Genomic DNA, 21,284 nt, shown 5'->3' with positions numbered 1-21,284 from the left:
ATGGTAGCCAGCAGATGAACGGATTAGATTTTGGAACTGATTCAAACATGGTCAGCAGATCAAAGGCCTGAAATAGTTTTCCTTCAGTAATTTCCTTGCTGTCTGAAGGGTTTTTCAGGCACACAAATTTCTAACAATAAGATCCAGACTTGCTGGCAGAAGCATCCCTGTCAACACGGTCGGTGTCAAGTTGTACTAGTCATCCCTTTTTTTTGTTTGCTTTGTTCGGCGCTAAATGAAACACAGCTGATAGAAATCAATAAAAGGGTCATTGAAATGTGATGAAAAAAGAAGGACAGGTTAATCATCCAGTGCTGAGTTTATGTATGGTCAAGTAGTCTAGTGTTTTTATATTAACATGTTAACATACACTAGATGGGGCTACTGAGTGTGATCATCTACATTTCTGCACTCCTTGATATCAGTAGATTTGCACAGGCCAAATGTCTCATTGGTGCATACTGTATTTCAGTGAACACTTTATAATGTAAAGAAAGCCGTTATACATGCTAGCACATTTAATGTGTGAGCTAATGAGACCCTGTTAAAGGAGAGAACACTGTTAATGGCAAGAAGAAAGCCAAAGTTCAGAAGAGTAAAGGTTTCAAAAACAAGCATAAATCTGTCACAGTTAAGATTTATTCATTCAACATTTCACATTACAAATATTTAAAAATTATGCATATTGTTATAAATAGTTGGCTGCAAACAATTAAATAACATTAGATTTTTCTTTTTGTTTCACTAGCACTTACAGACCAACTCCTAGAATATGGACATTTGTATAACATAACTTAATTACAAAGGAAAATACAAAAATAGGAACTTATAAAGTGAAATGACAATACAAATTAAGGTGATATCTTAAGTAAAAAAATGCTATTAATAAATACAACAACCTTCCCATACACAAGTTAAAAACTATTGAAATTTTGCCATTAAGTAACATCATTAACAGACATATTTAAATATTTCTTTTCCTTCAGAAAATGTGAACCATATATTGTGGAGCACAATATAGCAATTAGTAAAAACTAGACACTTTAACATATTAAAAGCTTCACCTCAAAAATATAACAAAAATCTGATCAAAATTATAAAAATTAATTATACATTCCAATTAAAAATATACCAATAAACAGCTAAATACATTATTGACCTAATAATTACAATGCAATCACAGTAGCTTGAAATAAAATAAGCAAATGAGCACAAAAACCTTTAATGTTTTAAAAATAACTTCAATTATTTTATATTAGTACAAATAGTTTTGATTTCTGTTCTTTTTTACAAACACCAGCATGAAAAGGATTACAATAACAGTAGAAAATGACTGTGAAAAACATATTAACATCTTCTTTTAAATGTCAGCAATTAAAAATGGCATTAAAGAATTACATTGCAAAGAGTCCTTATCTGGAAAAAGGTTCAAAAAAAGTATTGCACATAACAACTCGAAGTTAACTTGCAACATTTACCACATTCAAGTCTTAAGGTTCCCCTTCCTCCAAATAGGTTTCTGATTTTACCTCAGACAGACAGTAGGGATGAAGTTCTCAAGTCTGTTCAACAGTGTCTGATAAATTGCTCGTTCTGCACGGCTAATTATTTTTTTTAATTCTGAAAGTACTTTCTTTGCTAATTTGTTAGCTTTTTTCCTGTGCGTCCTGAATGTACTGGATTATGGGGAAGGCGTAAAAGAGTAATATACAAGAGGGTGCAGGGTGTCCTTAACAAATTAAAAGTTTAGAAACATCTGGTGCACAACCACAACAATTAATTTTCCATATTTAATTCATGTACTTATTTTTGTCATCATGCATGCTAAGGATTACAATAGGCGCTATTTGGCAGTTCAAGAATATATATTTTTAAATGGTAAAATATCTAAACATCAAACATCCATTCTTGTGATACTAGTGTCAGCCAAATTCAGCATTCTCCTTAGATTATAGTTTATATTCCAGCTATGGAGAGGAAACCAAAATGACAAGTATTTCCAACTAGGATAACCATTTTTAATATTAACATTAATTTAATGACAACTTGTTCTTGCCATGCTATTAAATTTTTTTTTTAATATATATTGTCATTAAAGTCTAGTGTACAAGATGCAAGACCTTAAACGATATATTTTGATCTTTCCTCTGCAGATCTGAAGTCGCATCAACTCAAGTGTGCGCTTAGTTGTAAAGATTCCTCAGCACTGAAATGTATAAAAAGCATAATTGAAAATAATATATATTAAAATCACTTGACTTTTTTTCTTAAAAGAAAATTTCCATATATGCAGATCTCTCAGTAACAAAAGTACAAAAGCTACCTTTCACAATGCGAAAAATTGAGGTATTGCAAAAAGGAGTTTTCCCATCTGTGAAAAATGTGCCTAAAATGACTGTTGAAAAACAAAATTATTTAGAAAAGTAGTGCATAATAAATGTTCATATGTGCATGACAAAATAATTTAGCTAGAAAACACTGTACCAAAAATCATTAGGCCATGTAGAAAATAATCTTTATCATCTCATTAACAGCAAATTCTTCAAAAAGTGTTTGAACTTCTAAAATGTATAACCATAACACCCACGAGCTTAAGTGGTGGTGCTGAGTGGGTGCGCTGGAACATCAAGCCAACGTGAGGATACGTTTCTCACTAGTGTATGAAGTTTATAATTCATCACTATGTCCCTGACATTTTATGCTAGCACTATCAGATGGTCAAAGTTTGGAATAATTACTTGAACTGGACGTTTTATTCAAAGTACGTCAGTTCCAAAACAGCTAGCAGTTTCTCAAAATGATACCCGACTGTTGAACTACATACGTCTCCTTTTTTGACCTTTGGAAAAGAAGCAGGTGGACTTGCAAAAAAGCCAGCATGCACTTTGTTCACTGTTTTTTCACTAGTGTTACTCTGGATTTTGACTGCATGCTTATCAATTCAAGGCCAATCTTTGGTTCGTTGGAGTTCATCTAGTCTCAAATATCGAAGGGAGTGAGGGGCAAAAAATAATAAACTGAAATGAGACTTTCACTTGAAGGAGAAAAGAGTGAGCCATCTTACTCACTACTGCACAGCCATCTTTGGTTCCCTAATGTCTGAAGATTTATTTAAAAATAAAATAAAATAAATAAAATTAAAAATTAAAAAAATTATGTTGCAAGTCAAAGTGGATAAAATAGTGTGGTAAAGTGATCTACCTTCAGTTATGCTTCAAAACTTCAGCTGAGTGGATACTGCAGAACAGGAGGTATATGGGGTATTTTTTTCGTAAATATATTTAGCACTTTTCTTTCTGCCATTAAACCTGTGTAAGGTTGAAAGTGGCCTGGAAGTTAGCATACGTTGTTGGACAAAATAAGAATTGCCAGTCTTAAGTTGAAGAAAGCTATTTTTAGTTCTGCAGAGCACCATGCAATTAAAATTCCTTGCTGTTAAACCAGCTCATATGCAGACGACTGCATCCTCAACACCATGCATTCCCCAGAAGAATGCTGTTTCACTGCTAATCTTATTTTTAATTCAGGAAGTGACAACACAGACTTTCTAACTGTCTTTTCTGCTGTCAATTCCCTTTTCTGTGGTCAGCATGTAAAGGGGAGACCAGCTTGATTTCTAAATCTTGCTCAACAAACTAGCAGCTAAGCTTGAGGTATAAGTTTTCCTGCAAAAAAAAGGAGATCAAGCCCAGACTTCTGATGCGGAATCAATTGTTTTGAATTATTTTGTGTATGTGTGAGTGTGTGTGTCTAAGAGAGAGAATTTCAGTTATTTTGCTGTTCCTAAAACCCAATTAAGCTTTGGTTATACACTGGGCTCCTAAACTGCATTTGCACGCTAATCAGAATTGTAAGTGCACTCTTTGCAACACCTTTTCATGTCTGCTCTGTAGCCTTTTGAATCAAATAAAAATAAAACGTAATACTTCTAATTGAACCACAACAGGTACTGAAGAACAAATTACCAATACTCAATATTTCATGTCTGTGCACCAAGTAAATAAAATCTAATGGCGTTACCTAAATAGTAGAGATGCATCACACATTGTATTTTCTTCCTGAACATTTTTTTGGATTGACGTCGACTAAAAATTAAAATGAATGACATTTTTTTTTCTCCAAATTAAACTAAAAAGGAAACAGCAACAGAAAGTGCATTTATTAGACAATGATTTTGCGACTCCTACCCTTCTCTCCCTTGTCTCTCTCACTCCCTGCCTGTGTAACCTTAGTTCCAACGGAAAGAGATGTGGCGAGGTCGGTCACCACCCTCCTTCACCAGTGGTTTGTGGAACTCTCGGCCAGCACGCGAGTGGATGGCCGCCCAGCAGTATTCACAGTAATACTGGAGGCATGTGACATTGGCGCAGAAGAAAGGAGCGAATTTGCCTCCACATCGTGTGCCCTGGCACTCATCACACAGCTGGTCGTCCAAGACATATGGCTTCACTTCCACCTGCCGAGAAAGCAGAAGAGCATAAGTCAGGGAAATAAATGCACACTAATTACTAATATAGTATAGCACAATATATATTTTCTTTTCAGCAGAAATCATAAATCAGTTTAAAGTTTGTAAGTGATTAAATGCATTTAACAAGTAAAAATGCATTTGGTATATTATTTTGGTATATTATTATTTATGTAGTTTTGGTGAGAGGCAGAACTGACCCGTTTATCGATCTCTCCATGCTGCAGTTGTACAAAACGAGCACTGATAGCAGCAATGTAGCTCTGCTGATTAGAAAAGGCAACCCTCCCTGCTCCTTTAGGGTACTTCAACTCAGGGTCCGTGTCAATCCCCGCATAGCACACACCACCATACAGCCTGTCCATGATCATAGCGAGCTCCACTATGATAGATTATTAAAAAAAAAAATTTTTCAATAAATAAAAAAATCTTTTGAGTGGAGAATCAGGTAAGACTTTATAAAGGAAAATTCATATTCAGAATTTTGTAATGAATTACACGAACACACATGACACAAATACTATGCATTACTGAACAGGGAAAATCACCCTGAATTTGAAATTACCTGCACGTAAAGGGCGTGGAACTCCACCAACAAAAATGGTCTTTCTCGGATCCAGTGGCTGAGATCCATCCATCACAAAGTCACTGTCATTCAGATTCCAAGGTCGTATCTGGACCTATTATAGAGAATATCAGCTCTGTAAAATGACAGCTTATAGACGGTATATTTTGTCAACCTTGGTTACAGCCACACGAGTTCACCTAAGATGCATGGGATATTTTTATACCAAGCATTATTATGGAGTTCTATTAAAACTTTACACAAACCAGTAATTAAATTAATGGTGTTTTTTTTGCTGGTAGACAGAGATCACAGGACATAGAAAGGCTGTGTTCATTAACAAGAGAATCATATGGGGATTGCACGATGCTGCATGACACATATACTGATTTTATTCACATGTTCATATGTTTATTCTCACTAACAGTTCTAGCATAATGTAGGTCAGAGTTGTCACCTGTCATGGTTGTATAATCACTTACAAATATACCACTATGTTTCAAAAAGGGAAAAATACATTAGCTTTAAAAAAAAAAAAAATCACCTTTGTGCAAATAACTTAAAGAACTTACAGGTTTGTCTTTAATGGTAGGGCTGGACACACATAGGTAAAGCTTGCCATCTTCTTCAATGCAAGCATCAATCAAAGCCTGGACAGAACTCTCATCTTGGAACAGAAGGAATGCATAACCTTTATAGGGAAAACAAAAAGGCATAAATGACTGCTTAGTATATTATATATATTCAACAGTTACTGTAAACTGTTGACTAAAAAAAAATACTAATCAGTTCCTGTCGTTGTGCACGAACGCACTGTTGAGGTAAGATCAAGTGCACACTCTGTGTTCACGGGTTTGAGCAAGAAAACTGTCAGGAACATTGTTCAAATGTCTATACCTCTGGAGTATCATGATTTCCATCAATATGTTTACATTTTGAGTTGCATACCAAGTATATAAATGTGGAACATTGGGTAAACCATATAAACATTGGGTAAACTATCTAAATATTATGCCAATACTGTATAATAAGCCACATGTGGTACAAAGCGTTGGGTAAATAGTTTTAGCCATCTAGCTGATGGTTTACTAGGTAGCATGACAGCTAAACACTATCTATACATACAATTCAAAACTGCATTCTGCCAAACTAGATGTGTAAAAATAGTATGCCATCTATGTAAACCAATGAATTTAAAAATCATTTTTGTAACATCAGAGACAATCTGAAATTGACTTAATATTTTAAAATGTAAAAAAATTCCACATACCTTTTGGTGGAAAGTAAGACTTGCTCTCCGCCTTATGAGGCCAGTCCACAAACAGATGCCCAAAGCGACGGAAACTAGCAGTAATTTCATCTAGAAAGGATGACATAACATATAAAAACACGGACAACTTCGCATGGTTAGTTACATTTTTCCAGCCATTGTACAAATTGGCTAATACCTTCATCTATATCTGGGGGTAGACCACCCACAAAGACCTTGCGTGAGTAACGCTCCACACGTTCTCCATTCTGGTGAGGAAAGCAGTGGGGAGAGCCTAGGCCAGGCAAACTCTGCTCTGCTCTTTCCTCGTCTGGAAAGCCATCCTCCATTGGGAACAGGGACGAGTGACCTGGAAAATAGCCACTGAGAGATTAGTGCACGTCTTGTTGTTTTAACTTATGTCTACCTGAAAGCTAAGCAGTGAAACACATTTTCAGGCCCAAGAACGTCATAGAGGCAAGACTTATTTAAAAAAAAAAAAAAAAAAAAAAGTGCATTAATTTTTTGCACCAGCATTTACATCAACCATGAACTACAAACAGGTTTTTGTTTTTATCATGTTTCTCACATTAGCAATTTTTCAAGGTTAATAAAATGCTAGATAAATTCCTAGCTGGAACTCATACCAAATAACAGCTCTGTAGTCCTGTTACCATTATGCTGGATCAGCTTAAAATACAGCTGCTAGTGTCAGGACAGAATGCAGGCCCCGTATGTCAAAGTGCATGCATAAGTATTCCTGCTACATGCTCACTGTAAGATTGGCTCCAGATGAACCACAACCGTGACTAAAATAAAGCAATTGCTGAAAATGAATGAATAAAAGAATGTGTATATTTGCACTTCAAAAAGAACTAAAAGCCCAAATTTTACTTGTTTTTCACTTAAAATCTGGGAAATGAGGTACAAGATATGAGGTACAAGTCACACAGTAACAAATGGAAATTTGTGGAAATGGAACATTGCACATGTACATGCATATTGCTTTATTGATTCATTAACACATCCTGCATTTAGTAGCACTGACAATTTTCTACAGAGCTTTTTAATCTTTTATAAAGATTGTTATTTACCTCGTCGCCTCCCATAATTCCTTGCTGCATGTAAAATAAGATCACATGTAAGGTAATGTGGGAAATGTCCTCTACATTCCCTCACTCCAGGTTAAAATGGTCTATATACTTTACCTTATCTTTTATTAACAGCTTCATAAAGATGATGCACACTTGGATGTAGATTTGGCTGCTTATTAATGCCAATTTATTAAATGAACATGCATTTATTGTGTTGTCATGATAGAGTATCATATAATGTACTGGTCTATTAGATGATATTTATTTATTGTGCGCTTCCAAATAAGTGCTCAACAGATTTAACACAATGATCAGCCACAGTATTAAAACCACTGATAGTTAAAGTGAACATCTTGTTACAACAGTACCTGTAAATGTGTGAGGTATATTAGGCATCAATTGAAGAGTCAGTTTTTATAAAGTTAATGTGTTGGAATCAGGTAAAATGCACAAGCCTCTGAGGGTCACAAGGATCTACAGTAAGTGGATTGTGGTGAACAGACGATTCAGACAATTCAAATACAAAACAGCAGGACTTGTCATCCTGGTATGCAGTGATTAGTACCTACCAAAAGTGGTCAAAGGGAGGACAGCTTGACACGTGTGGAGCAAGGGCTAGCCTGTCTGGTCTGATAAACTACTGCAGTACAAATGACCGAAATTTTATGCAGGCTATGAAAGAAGCATGTCAGAACACAGGATATTGCTGCTTGCTATGTATATAAGGGGTGCGTACTTGCAGACCAGTCAGACTGCCCATGCTATCTCCTGTCCATCAGTGAAAGCTCTTAAAATGGACAAGTGAGCATCAGAACAAAAACATAGAGCAATGGAAGAACACCTGACGTTCATGTGGATGTTAGACACATAAAACCTACCTAAACGTTGTTGCTGACCAAGTAGCTGCTTTCATGGAAACAGTATTCCCTAAAGCCAGTGTCCTCTTTAAGCAGAATAACGCACCATGAAAACACAAAAACTGCTCAGGAAAGGTTTTAGGAAAGCAGGTATTGACTTGGCCACCAAATTCCCTAGATCTCAATCTTGTGAGACAAACTAATCGGATCCATAAAAGATCTGGTGTTAACATCAAGATACCACAACACACCTTCACAGGTCTTGTGGAGTTCATGCCTCATCAGGTCATGGGCAGGTGGTTTTAATGTCATGGCTGATCATATCTTTAGTAACATCTTCCAACAGTTTGATAATAAACTCCATCACAGTCCTGTATGATATATTTGCTAGTATTTCCAGCAAACTGCACTGGTGTTCTCAATACCAGATTATTATTGTTAGACTTTATGAGTCAATTATATGATTTTACAGACACACATGCATAAGATAGTAACAAATATTTTAAATACTATGACATTAATCATTTATTGTTGTTACTGCAGTTTCTAGTCAGTCAAAGACAATCAGGAAAGAATAACGGCAACATCAACAGCTTGAATACCAACAGGTTTCAATCACACACATTAGTTATGTGCTAATTGGAGCCATAGTGAGTGCGGAAGAGTACCTGTTATAAGAAATTATAGACAAATCCAAAGAAAAATCCACACCCTCCACCTGTATATTTCACTATTTTGAGCTCAAAATGCCAAGAGCTACTGCTAATTAACAGTACTCAAGACATGTTATGCACATTTAGGTTTGTCTATAGAACATTGTACAATAAATAAGAGAAACAATAACAGAATTATTAGCTTTTTTACGATGCATTTACATTGATGACAGAGTAGAATGAGTAGTTTTCAGCTTTGCCTCATTCATAGGGTAAGGTTAGATAATTATAAATGCAGTATTTACCTCAGGACAGTAATCTAGGTAAATAACCTTTAACCTAGGGAACATGGGCTAACACCCAGCACCGTCCTCTCCACCCTTTAAGCAACAATGACAAGCACTAAAACACTCTTAATCTTGCTGACTCTGACAATACCGAGTTCACTAGGCCTATCAGTCATCTGCTTGTACAGGGTTAAGAGCAATAAAGTAATAAAATCATCTACGCACCATTTATAGGCAAAGGGCTGTCTCCTCCTGGATGGGTGAATCCAAGACGACCTTTGGAAGAGGAAGGTATAAATTATTTATCCAAAAGGAAGTACTGAACATCTGTGTCTACTGGCCACTTAAGGTGTGTGGATGCATTGTGTACAATTGTACTATAAACATTTGTACTATGATGCCTGCTGGTCATTAATACTGGTTTTATGGTGTTAAATATTTCAGTCATCAAGCATTAAAATATGTCCTCTGATTTATTCACATCACTAATTGTTGACATTTGAATCAACTTTAGATTATTTGTCTACTAGGAAGTGTAATGCACAGAGAGGACTTCTTTACAACACACTACAGTATGTATTTCCCCATGCCACCATCAACAGGTTTGTCTTGCATAATACCAAATAATTATCAGATCAAAAATAAAAGCTCCTTTACTTGAAGCTGCTTGGATATGTTTAAGGCTCTACAAGAATTCGGACTAGCTACCGAAAGCTATCATGCACACTATCACAAACATTAAGAGGAAATAGGCCAGTACAGGTTTTGTTAAGCTTTAGCATCAGTTTATAGCCAAATATAAACATGACTGTGTACACTACAAATCACAGTACTGTGCTAACTCAATCATATATAAACTTTAGACAAGGTGACCTTTAAAAAGACTTTTTCCTATTATTGTCATGGTGAACAATTTTACTCCGTTTCCCCACCAAAATAGGCTAAACATCCATTTTCAATCCTCAAATATCAAACTGTTTATGAGTAGAATTACCAGTGAAATTCCCTATTAATGTGCCAATGTACCCTTCCTCTCCAACAAGGCACTACACGAACAGTGAGGTAGCAAAGCCGATGCCAATGCTGGAGAAAGAACAATGTTTTGTTGCTGCAAAGAGAACAGAAACCCCTTTCTACTGGCACAGGACAATACGGACAATGCCAGAAGCCTATCGAAGCTTTTAACACCAGAGTTTCTCTCTGCCTCATCCCATCACTTGTATAACATGTCTTTTCCAACACCAGTGGGTGCATCCTCTCTGCTTCCCAAATAAGGAAATGGAAACAGAGGGCTACAATGGAGACAATTATGTTTTAATTACTGGAGCTCCTATTAATGTATAAAAGACTAATTTTATTTAATCCTAATGAACTATATTTAATCCCAAGCCTTGATGGGACACTGCTGGATACAAATCAAAAGCTGAAAAAAATTAGTAAAAAGCATGCAATACAAGGCAGAAAAACAGAAATACTGTATGTGGGGTCTCATTAATCAAAGCATGCACAGAACAATGGCAATTTTCTTGTGAATACTGATGATTCTTGCACACACATTTCAAAATTTATCACACTTGTATGCACAGCAGATTGCAATGAATTTTGATAAATAATACACATTAAAAATTGCTCATGCATGGCCACACACATTTACACAAAATAATGCTTCCAAATTGCCATATATATGGTAAACAACTTCCTAGTTGATTTTTATGCCTGTGTGTGCAATCTACTGCCCCAATTACATTTTGAAAACCTTGCAATGGTGTGAAAATCCCTCATTATTTTGGTCTTTTCCGCTGCTGTATTTGGAAATGTAATGTATTGTGGCAGCTCATAAATTAAATATGTTGTAAACTCGTCCTAATCAGTTTCTGCATATCTATGGCTAGGAGTAGTTCTAAAAACACACACTTCCTCACGCACTTGATAAACTTGACAAATCACATTCTGTGCATAGAAACATCCACTGACACAGTCTATGCACAAACCTTGTGGAAAAAACTGGTTGCTTACCAGTTTTTGGTTGCTTACTTAAGAATCTTAGACTGAATCAAAGTATATTAGACTCAAATTAACAAAGCCAAAAGCTCTGTTTTGGTAAAGCCTTTTGATTATAGGGAGTTTGAAAAACTTGGCAGAGGCAATTAAAGAGCATCTTTTATCTCATGAGATGCAAGATATTACATAAGGTGACAAAAACCAAATCACACAAAAGCTCTTGTTTATGCAACTTATCATGTATACCATATTTATTACTGTGTTTCTCAAGACAGAACAAGCCATCACTAATATAACATTGTGTAATATAAGGTTTATCTACAGTCAGTGTACACCCAGAGTGGGCAGGGAGGATTTCCTTGCTATGGTTCACCATAATGACACAGGTAGGTCATCTCTCATCAATTGCTCATAATTTACATTCATGGCATTTAGGAGATGCCCTGATTATCCAGTGCAACTTACATTTTTATCTCATTTTATACAACTGAACAATTGAGGGTTAAGGACCTTGCTCAGGAGCCCAGCAGTGGCAGTTGATGGACCTGGGATTCAAACACAACCTTCTGATTGGTAACCATCACCTTAACCACTAGGCTATCACATCCCCCAATCAGCATTATAGTCATTTCTCATCAACTGCTGCTTGCTCACATTTATGTGTACACACATGACTGATGTGAATGAAATGTAAATATTCAAAATCCTATAATATCAGCAAGGGATAAGCACCTGATCACCTCAGAAGCTAGAAAACATAAGACAAAGAAAAATCCTACAGTTGGAGGTGGATTGTATTCACACATTCACTTGCAACTTTGTTTGGTAGAGAATACCAATATGCATAAATGTTCTTGATATGCACATATATAGTTCATTTTAGTAAAACGCCTCTTTTTTTAATATAGGTTTTGAGGAATCTTCTTTCTTACCTTTCAGGGTGTCCTGCTCAGCCCGCATGATGTCAATTAGAGAGTTCTCCAAGGAGTGCATGCTGAAGCCATCAAATGATCGCGTGCGCTCCTGTGAAGAAATAAAAAAGATGACCACAAGGACAAGAAGAAGGATGAAGGCATTTTATCTCAATTAACTCATCCTTAACGCCATCACCTTCATTCTCACTCTATTTTAAGCTAGAGGCCCATTCAACTTGTTCCCCCTGTTGCAAGTGTGCACTGTGAGCCGCAAACAAGCTAAGCAAAATGGCTGTAAAAGGTGAAAGGATAAATTATTGTAATTAAGAAGCTAAAAGCTGTTTATATAATTGGTTATGGCAATGTTTTTCTGCTTTTCTACTTATAAGCCACTAGTGGGTAGAAAATCAGTGTTAATCAGTCTTTATTCATTGTGTTGACACTAACCATACACTTTAAGAGGAACACCTGCTCACGTAGTAAGTTATTGAAGCAGCCAATCATGCATGAGCAGCTCAATGAATAGATTCATGCAGCTAAATCTCATGGACTTCAGTTAATGTTGTGAAAAAAACAAAAAAAAACAAACAAACAAACAAACAAAAAAAAACACCCCATAATCCACAGTTAAAGACTATATAGGATGATGCAGGTGGCACAAAGGATTGAAAACACAAAGAAATATTTTTTAATTTGTTAGTGCAAAATCAAACTGGAAACAATTGTGAAAACAAGGTTTCCCCACTACCTAGAATCTGTTGTTACTCTTTAAATATACTGATGGGTCACAGAGCATGGTAAGCTGTATTTTTGTAATTATTAAAGTACCATAACCAGCCTAGATTTACAGACCATAACGCCTTAGTACAACAGTTGAGTGCTAATTGGCACTTTCACCTTGTTCGGCTGGGAGCTATTTTGGGTTGTCTGTTGTCCCAACAAGGTGAAACTATTATTAGACTACACGGATCCAACTGTCCTCTGATGCTGCCAGCTCTAATGCAAAGCCTGTTTTCCATAGTAACACTCATGTTATACATAAAATTCTACAATTAGGCCATGATGGAAAACCTTGACAACAAGGCCACACTACAGGAATTACAATATTTCATAAACACCATTCATCCAAAATATCATGGTTAAAGTCATACAAGATGTATTGAAAATGCTATAAAAAGTTTGATTGTTTATCTATTAAAATTATTTCAAAACCTTCAAAATTAAATCACTCTAAAACTTATTAATCCAGACTCCGAGCATGGGTGTAAATACAGGAGGTGAGATATTTTTCCAAGGCAGCGGAAAAAAGTAATTAAACTGGAGCACCAGCTCTCAGTCATAGAGATGGGTTTAAATAGCTGCAGCCGTCACAAGTGTGTCACCTTTTCCATCTAAATCGTGCATAAAAACAGATTATAGTAAACAAAATCGACTGTTTTACGTATTGATTATTAGGAATATAATTCTGAATAATACTTAATACTGAACTTGTATCTAAATAAACATTACTTATCAAAACCGGTTACATCATAACTTTTTTAAAAAAATTAAATACAATACATTTAAAAAAATATCAGTAAGGCTTTACATATCAATATCATCAACCCGCAGTAACCTAATTAAACACCAAGTGAATTAAGATGAAGCAATAAGACCATCAAAGTATTTACTGGCAACCAAATGGGACAAACTTTTAATTTTAACAATTTATATGTAGTACTGAAACCCACATTTTCATGAACTGTAATGTGTTTCCCTTTGTATCTCAACCAGATGTAAATTTCTAGAGTTTTAAAAAAATCTACCCCCAGAGATGTTAAGGGGCAACATTAGATTTAAAGAGTACACTCCAATTCCACTAAACAACTCACCCACCTTACTAATCTACACAGAACAAAACATTTTATGGCCAAATTTGAATGTTTACTGCAGTAAATAAGGTCTCCTAAGTACGATGATCAGGAAATAATCACTTAGCAATTTGGCTAGATCTTTTCTCATGATTTCTCTGACCAACCAGATTGAAACATGCTGTTGTACATGGTGAAATATTAAAAGGCTGCAACTAAAAATAGACCTGCTGGGTACACAGCCATTCCAAGACCCATGATGGGCACATACCCAAACCCATGCAATCACAGAAGACTTTAGCAAAGATTACAGAGACTTAAGAGGTTTAGAAAGTGAAAGACCTGGCTGGGAGCACAGCACTTCTAATTCGAACACAGCCTTAATAGAGCACATCCACCAGAAGGGTGAAAACAGCCTCTGCCATGAGGGGAATACAGAGGAATCATTTAGGGAGAGAAAGTGACCTATAACCACAGAAGGTTCAAACTACGGTATGACAAAATAAAATGATTTAAAATATAAAATAAAATTAAACACGTTCATAAATAACAGTGATACATTTCATTAATAAAAGTTAACAGGTCAACAGAAACATAAGAATTATTAATATTCGATCTAGATTTAGTGCAAGTAATTTGTAATTTGTAATACGATTTAATTTTTATCAGATGATCAGTCTTATGCAGTTCATGAATGGGACCACTCTGTAATCTGCAACTCTCTCCCCACTCATTCAGTCACAAAGGCTTGTGGGGAATGCAAGATGAGCACCAACACTGTTGTCTAAGCGTTTATCTCAGCGTTATTTGAGGGATTGAAACTTTATTCATTTGTTCAAAGAAAAATCAATTGTATGAGCAAGATGTTCAATACATATATTACAGGGTGCAACATTATTTTCGGTAAATGTTACAGCACCAAAATGAATGAAACCAAAAATTGGATTTGAAATGGCTCCCTACTCTTAACACAAGTGCGTTACATTTAGTTGTGTACCATAGGAGGTTGTTAAAGAAGGCACTGAGCTTTTGGATCTGTTTTAAGCCATTTATAAATTATTGGCCTCATAATTTGAATGCTGCATGATTTCTGGTCTTCATTTTTTGTCATACAAAGTTTGAGACATTATAACTAAGTATAATAAAAAATAAACAAACATGTTGTTTCAGGACATGTACAATCACCAGCCACATTCATGCAATTACCAGCAAATCATGTAGCAGTAAAGCACCTTTCCAATGTGGTAGCACAGCTGACAAATATACAGCAAACATGTAATGCAGTCACTTCAACATAGACCAGAATCTCAAAAAGATGTTTCCAACACCTTGTGGAATCCAAGCCAAGAAGAATTCCAAAAAATAAAAGCTTTTCTGACAGTGAATGAGTGCCCAACCTATGTATACACACACAATCCCTTCAGAGTACTGAAACAGCAAGGCCAATTTTTCTGTTTGTGCTTCATTGTGTTGGCAGCGTGGTGCTTTATAATGCATTTTTTCATAAACTGGCAAACAGAATGTTTCTGTTGACTTCTGAATTCATTCTGCTGCTACCCTCATGAGTTACATCATCAATAAAGATTAGGGAGCCTGTTACAATAACAGCCATGCAAGCATAAGCCATGACACTATCTCTATTGTGTTGCATCTTGTGCTATAGCCACTATATTTCTGCTCTAAAAGTCTTCTTCAAACAGGGGATTGTGATACCTTCACCCCATGCCCTGTGGAGGTTGTTGCTGATGTCACAGACTGTTGCTTTGAGGGTTTCTTCACAGCTCTCACAAAGTTTCTTTTATCAACTTATACTGTTTTCCCACCTGTTCCATGTCTGGTGCTCTTGGTGCACCAGGGATCTTTTTCAGGACATTTGTAAAACAATTGCTGTAATGGTAACCAAAGCTTGTGCAATGACCCTGACAAATTTTCCCTATTTTGTCAACTTCAAAATGGCTTAAAGCCGACAAAGACAGCTCTCTGGTCTTCATGTTGGTTCATCCTTTTAAACAACAAAAAAAAATTGGACCGGGGAATATGTTTACAAACACACACACACTATACATTCTGCCTGCCCTGCCACACTAGTCACAACCGTAGTCACAGAGTGCATTTATCAAATCTCCAGCAACAGTAGGCACTAGCAGAGAACAAGGGTGAACATACTCTTTGGACTTGACATGAAGCACTTAAAGTCATTACAATGGATTATCTAACTGTGTGGAACATGCAATGCAAATAGCACAACTGCCTTGACAAATGTTTGCATACTCCATCCCGAGAGCATAGCCAAGCTGAGCCAAGCCTACACCTATCTGTGCAACAAACAATTTGCTTGCAGTGCTTCCACCCTTGCTATAATAAACATTTTCAAAACATCTCACCATATTCAGTCCTAGGCTACTTAGCAAGGTAAGTGTATTTATACAGACTTGAGAGACATAAACAAGGATATAACTTCTAGGAGAGGAGTGACTGTGTCCATTGTCTTCTAAAAAAGTTTCTAATGTAACATCTTTTGATGGCACCTTTAACAAAATGGTGTTCAAAATGCTGTGGTTGCACACACACACCCCCTCCTGGCAGCAGACACAGAATTATTAGAGATTATATGAGTTCGGCTACCACCTTTATTTTCTCTTGATCTGCGTCATTGCATGGTGGTTGTGTATTGTGCTAGAAGACTTTTTGACTTTTAACTTTTTGAGCTGTGTCCATGCAAACAAATTACACCACCTAGTTACAATTGTTCTACAAACAGTAACCTGTATATTAGTCGAAGTGTGCGGTGCAGCAGGTGGCACATATGTTAATATGATTATTATTATAGCATTGAGATGCATCACTACTGCATTAAAGTTTAAATACACAGATCTTGTGAAAGATTTTGTTCTGTAAAAATGAATAGAAAGTGGCATGTTTCTAAAGGGGGGGCAGGAAGGAAGAAGTTAAAAAAAAACTGTTTACAACCAGATTAAAGTGTAAGCCCTTTTTACACAAACAAAATTAAGAAATTCTAAAAAAATTATTTTGAGCATTTCAGGCACAATACCTGCATTGGTAAATATTTTGTATTCTAGTAATGTGAGTCAAAGGTATTTAAATTTCATCCATAAAAAGTAGAAATACTTCCCACCACCCCCATTTTGCAGTTTTCTTCTCTGTAAGCATGGCCTTTTTTGGAGTTTTGTGGGCATCACCAAACAGTCTGTGGCATGTCCATGCACGATAATTTATAGGTGAATGCCATTTCTAACATTCAAACGATCACAAAACTTGAAAATCTGGTGTAAACGTTTAGTTTGCCTTGTGCAAACATTTATACAACAAACATTTGTTTCCCCCCCATCAACATAATTTGAACATGTTAAAAGTTATATTAACATGCATAAACTCCACAGGGTAAAAGCAGTTCAGCAACAACATCTAGGCTGTAATAAAATGTGGCACTGGATGCAACCAAAGAAGCACAGAGCAACAAGATACATTTGAGACTTGTGATCCTTAAAAGTATGATTATTTGCATTTCAAACAGAAACAAAGGGTAGAACTGGCAGAGGCAGTAATGTTTAATAAATGACTGATCTGCAAAATTAGACAAATTAGACCTTCTAATTGTTTTTCCCCTACTGCACTGTCCCTACTGCACTGTTACAGTATTGTCAGTTTGACTAGTACGTGTTTGTTCAAAATGTAACCTAACCACTATAAAGGAATACTACAGATACAACAACCTTGGTCTCACAGTTCATTAGGTCCCCATTTTAACATCTAACCCAAATATTTGGGGTGGACAAAGCCACATTTTACTGGCTTCAAAAACCTGATGTCATTTCTGTACAACTGACCAAAACACCAGTCAACAGCCATTTTAAGAAATAATACATTTGAATGCAAATTTGAACACTCAGTGCACTGTATAGGGTGACAACCATTATTTCATGCCTAAGGGGTACATTCAACAACAATTATAAATTTAAAGCTAAAGCCTGGATAGCATAAATACTCAAGTAATCAAATTGTTCAGGTCAAATCTACTACACCTCACAGATATCACCTAGAGTTTATGACAGAATTGGGGATCTAGCAGCTGTGAGACGGCAACAATAGCCACTGTGCCTTAATACGTATCCAAGCAAAACTAAATACACAAATATACTTTCTGAAATTAGGTGAAGCCTAATTTAATGCTTAAGAAAACTGATATCACATTTTCTTACTGGTCTAATCTCTAAGTAGAGGGTTTGCTTTCTGAGATGAGATCAATCATAATTCAGTCATCTCTAAAACTAGAAAGGCTGCGATCCATTAATCATCAATGACTTAGTCCTTTAGCCCACCATGTAAAACAGTGGTACCTTGCTCAGAAATATCGCAAGCTAAACTGTAATGCAAACTGACTAGTGGAAAAAACAACCATATGAACTGTATTAGTTGCACTTCACAATATGATTAAATTCTCATATCAATAATTTTCTTACATATACCTGGAAGGGAAAGACATTGTCGCTTCGACCGACGGTCTCATCCATCCAGGTCTTGGGGGTGAATGTGGTACCAGGGCGGTTGTACTTCTGTGAGGCTGAGTGATTGTTTGGGAAGGTCTTCTTAAGTGGTGAGACAGAGCTGAGTGGATTCACAGCACCATTCAAGCCACGACGAAAGTCAGCACCTCGAGACCCTCCCCAGCCAGAACCAGACCCATATGCACCATTGCCTGGACTCCAGGAGGCTGAAGAGGGTGAAGGTGAGGGGCTGGGATATGCACCCCAGGGAGAGGGTGGTTTGCTTAGGCCACTGGAGAGATGAGGAAGTTGGCCAAAGGTGGCTCCACGGTGGGGGAAGGGTGGAGGATTATGAGGGCTGGCTGGGGAGCGACGATGCTGCTGGTGCTGGAAGTGCGGGTGGGGCGGAGGAGCATGGTGCTGAGACACAGCACCAATCTGAGGAGAGAAGCTGCCGCCGAAGCCTGGGCCTACGTGGTGTGAGAAGTTCTGGAATAGCAGTGGGCCGTTGCTGGCCGGGGTAAAGAAACCCACATCCTCATTGACAATGGCTGACGGGGTTGGCGCAATGGCAGCAGACCAGTTGTTAAAGCTGGTCAAGGAGGACGAGGAAGTACTGGACTGGACAGCTGTGCCCAGTCCAGACGGTTCCTGATAGTCAAACGGTGACAGGACAGGGGACTCGAGACGCAGCTTCTCCTTACCATTAGTGCCCTCAGATGTGCCATTCTCAGGTTTGCTCTCTTCCGAGCGAGCTTTCTCAAGCTCAGAAATGATGCCACCTTCTTGGTGGACAGGGGAGAGCTGCTGCTGCTTATCTTGCGTCTCTTGCAGCTCAACTTTGGGTTTGTCGGTGCCCATGTCATCTTGCATGTTGTTATGGGCTGTGGCAGCTGGGAACAGCCAAGGAGACCCGGCGGTGCTGCCATTTCCAGCTGTGGTGCTGTTTATGAAAGCAGCAGGGCTCGGCGTCACGTTTTGATGATGATGAGGAGGTTGCAAATGTGGGTGAATTCGTACAGGGAAAGCAGACTTGTTGCCAGTGTTGTTTTGTACCAAGACTCCAAACCCGTAATCCCCCATTTATGTTTTCCAGTCAAGGCTGCGACACGGTATTCTTATCCTAAAAGGAATGACATTGGATCAGTTAATTTCCACAAGAATAGCTAGGAATCTCAACCATTGGTCCACGTTGACATAAATTCATATATCATTCTGACAGACTGCACTCGATAATATTGATGATACGGACATAATACGGAGCTGTAGTTTTCTTTTTTCCTTCACAGATTATTTTTAATACACTTTAATTTTGCAGGTTGCTCGTCGCCTCACAGCTCTAATTATAGGCTCGTGACGTCTCATCTGCTGTTAGCACCAAGCTAACTGCTTCGACCCGGCAGCTAGACACGACTAGCTTGCTAACAGGCTAACTGAACAGAAAAGGCCAGACCACGAAACGTAGCTGCAAACACTAAAACTCGTCGGCATTTTATTTTTCAGATGATTTAGTTAACGAAAGAAATACTGAGGCAAACTACAGCCTTAACGCTCCTTAGATTTTCCTTCTATTTTCTCACTGAACGACGCTGGGTATCTTGTGAGCTCTGAAAAATGATGACGTCTTCTAATTTCACAGACATTTCGTAGCACAATTTCTACCACAGACGCGTAAAACAACGACTGATTCGTGATTAAACGACAGGATGACACAGAATACCGACCCCGCGTTGATAAATAGATATAATTAAACTGACTTTTCACCTTACTATCTCCTTGATCCGAGGCGATGACTGGAAGAAGATCCGCTCCAATGCGACAACCGCAGACGATTCTGTGCTCGTTAACTGACAACTCGCTTGTCGTTAGTTAGTCGAACAGGTCTTTTTTGTATCGTCTACTGGTACGGCTTAGCGACGGCTTGTCAGGTTTTTCTTCCTCGTCTTGACGTGTCCTGTCTTCTCAATGACACACAGCCCTTCTTCTCTTCTCTTCGCTAGCAGGCTGCTACCCTCAGGCTTCAACCGAACAACGTTACGTCATTGAATTAACGATATAAATAGTTTAAGTCGTTTTACTCGTGTTCTGTAGTGAAATTCATCGACGGTTTCATTGTTTAAATGGGTTCTCTATTTAGGGGACCAGCGGTCTGTATCCCTTCCTGCTTCGCCGCTGCTGTCCGTCTCACTCAACAGAAATCTGCTGTAGCTAAACTGACAAGGAGACTAGTCGCGAGACACTTCCGGTACTAACCCCGCCCCGTAATATAATACCACTCCCACCATAGACAGGAGACGCTCGCTTCACCCACCACACAGATTTTTGATTGGTCCCCACGTAAGGTAGGTACGCCCATCTTTTCTTTATTTAGTAGTGATTCCTAAAGATGTCTCTGCCCTTTAAGGTAATTTGACTACTGAGGTCCCGCCTTTCCATCTTAAATCACCGCCTGGTAAGGTCTTATCATTCCCTTACCCCTTTAAAGGGAATCTGAGTAAAATAAGCTTATGTGACTATATGACATGATTATACAATCTATGGCCAAAATTATGTCTATACCTGGCCATCACACCATATATATAATTCTGACACAAAGTTGGAAGCACATGCCTGTCTAAATGTCTTTGTATACTGCAGCACTACAATTTCCCTTAACTGGACCTTAAAGGCCCAAACCTGTTCATGCATGACAATGCACCTGTGTGTGCAACAATGCGTACAAGGCATGATTGGTGTGGAAGAACTTGAGAGGCCTGCACAGACCTGTGTGTGTGTGTGTGTCATTTGGCAGACACCTTTATAAAGAGCAATATACAAAAATACATGAATACATTACCACTG

At 37.5% G+C, this 21,284-nt stretch overlaps 1 protein-coding gene across 5 annotated transcripts; it reads right to left on the bottom strand.

Moving 5' to 3' along the window:
- Window positions 1-621: 621 nt before the first annotated feature.
- Window positions 622-20,670, bottom strand: cpeb4b (cytoplasmic polyadenylation element binding protein 4b). 5 transcript variants are annotated; one of them, XR_009649817.1, is made up of 12 exons: window positions 20,208-20,670; window positions 18,426-19,566; window positions 12,107-12,197; window positions 9,399-9,449; window positions 6,482-6,652; window positions 6,304-6,393; window positions 5,606-5,724; window positions 5,034-5,148; window positions 4,669-4,850; window positions 4,188-4,456; window positions 2,324-2,395; window positions 622-2,206 (listed from the first exon to the last, which is right to left on the bottom strand). XR_009649817.1 is itself a non-coding variant. In XM_060891610.1 (11 exons), exons 2-10 carry the CDS (start codon window positions 19,524-19,526, stop codon window positions 4,229-4,231), a joined length of 2,148 nt encoding a protein of 715 aa, XP_060747593.1. In that variant the 5' UTR covers window positions 19,527-19,566; window positions 20,208-20,670; the 3' UTR covers window positions 622-2,395; window positions 4,188-4,228. The 5 variants fall into 5 exon arrangements, 3 of the variants coding, with proteins under 3 accessions (XP_060747593.1, XP_060747594.1, XP_060747591.1); XR_009649816.1 differs by having other exon boundaries at window positions 2,324-4,456; XM_060891610.1 differs by having other exon boundaries at window positions 622-2,395.
- Window positions 20,671-21,284: the final 614 nt, after the last annotated feature.

Source organism: Tachysurus vachellii, chromosome 17, assembly GCF_030014155.1.
Source record: "Tachysurus vachellii isolate PV-2020 chromosome 17, HZAU_Pvac_v1, whole genome shotgun sequence".
NCBI lineage: Eukaryota > Metazoa > Chordata > Actinopteri > Siluriformes > Bagridae > Tachysurus > Tachysurus vachellii.
This window is presented reverse-complemented; position numbering and strand designations above follow the sequence as displayed.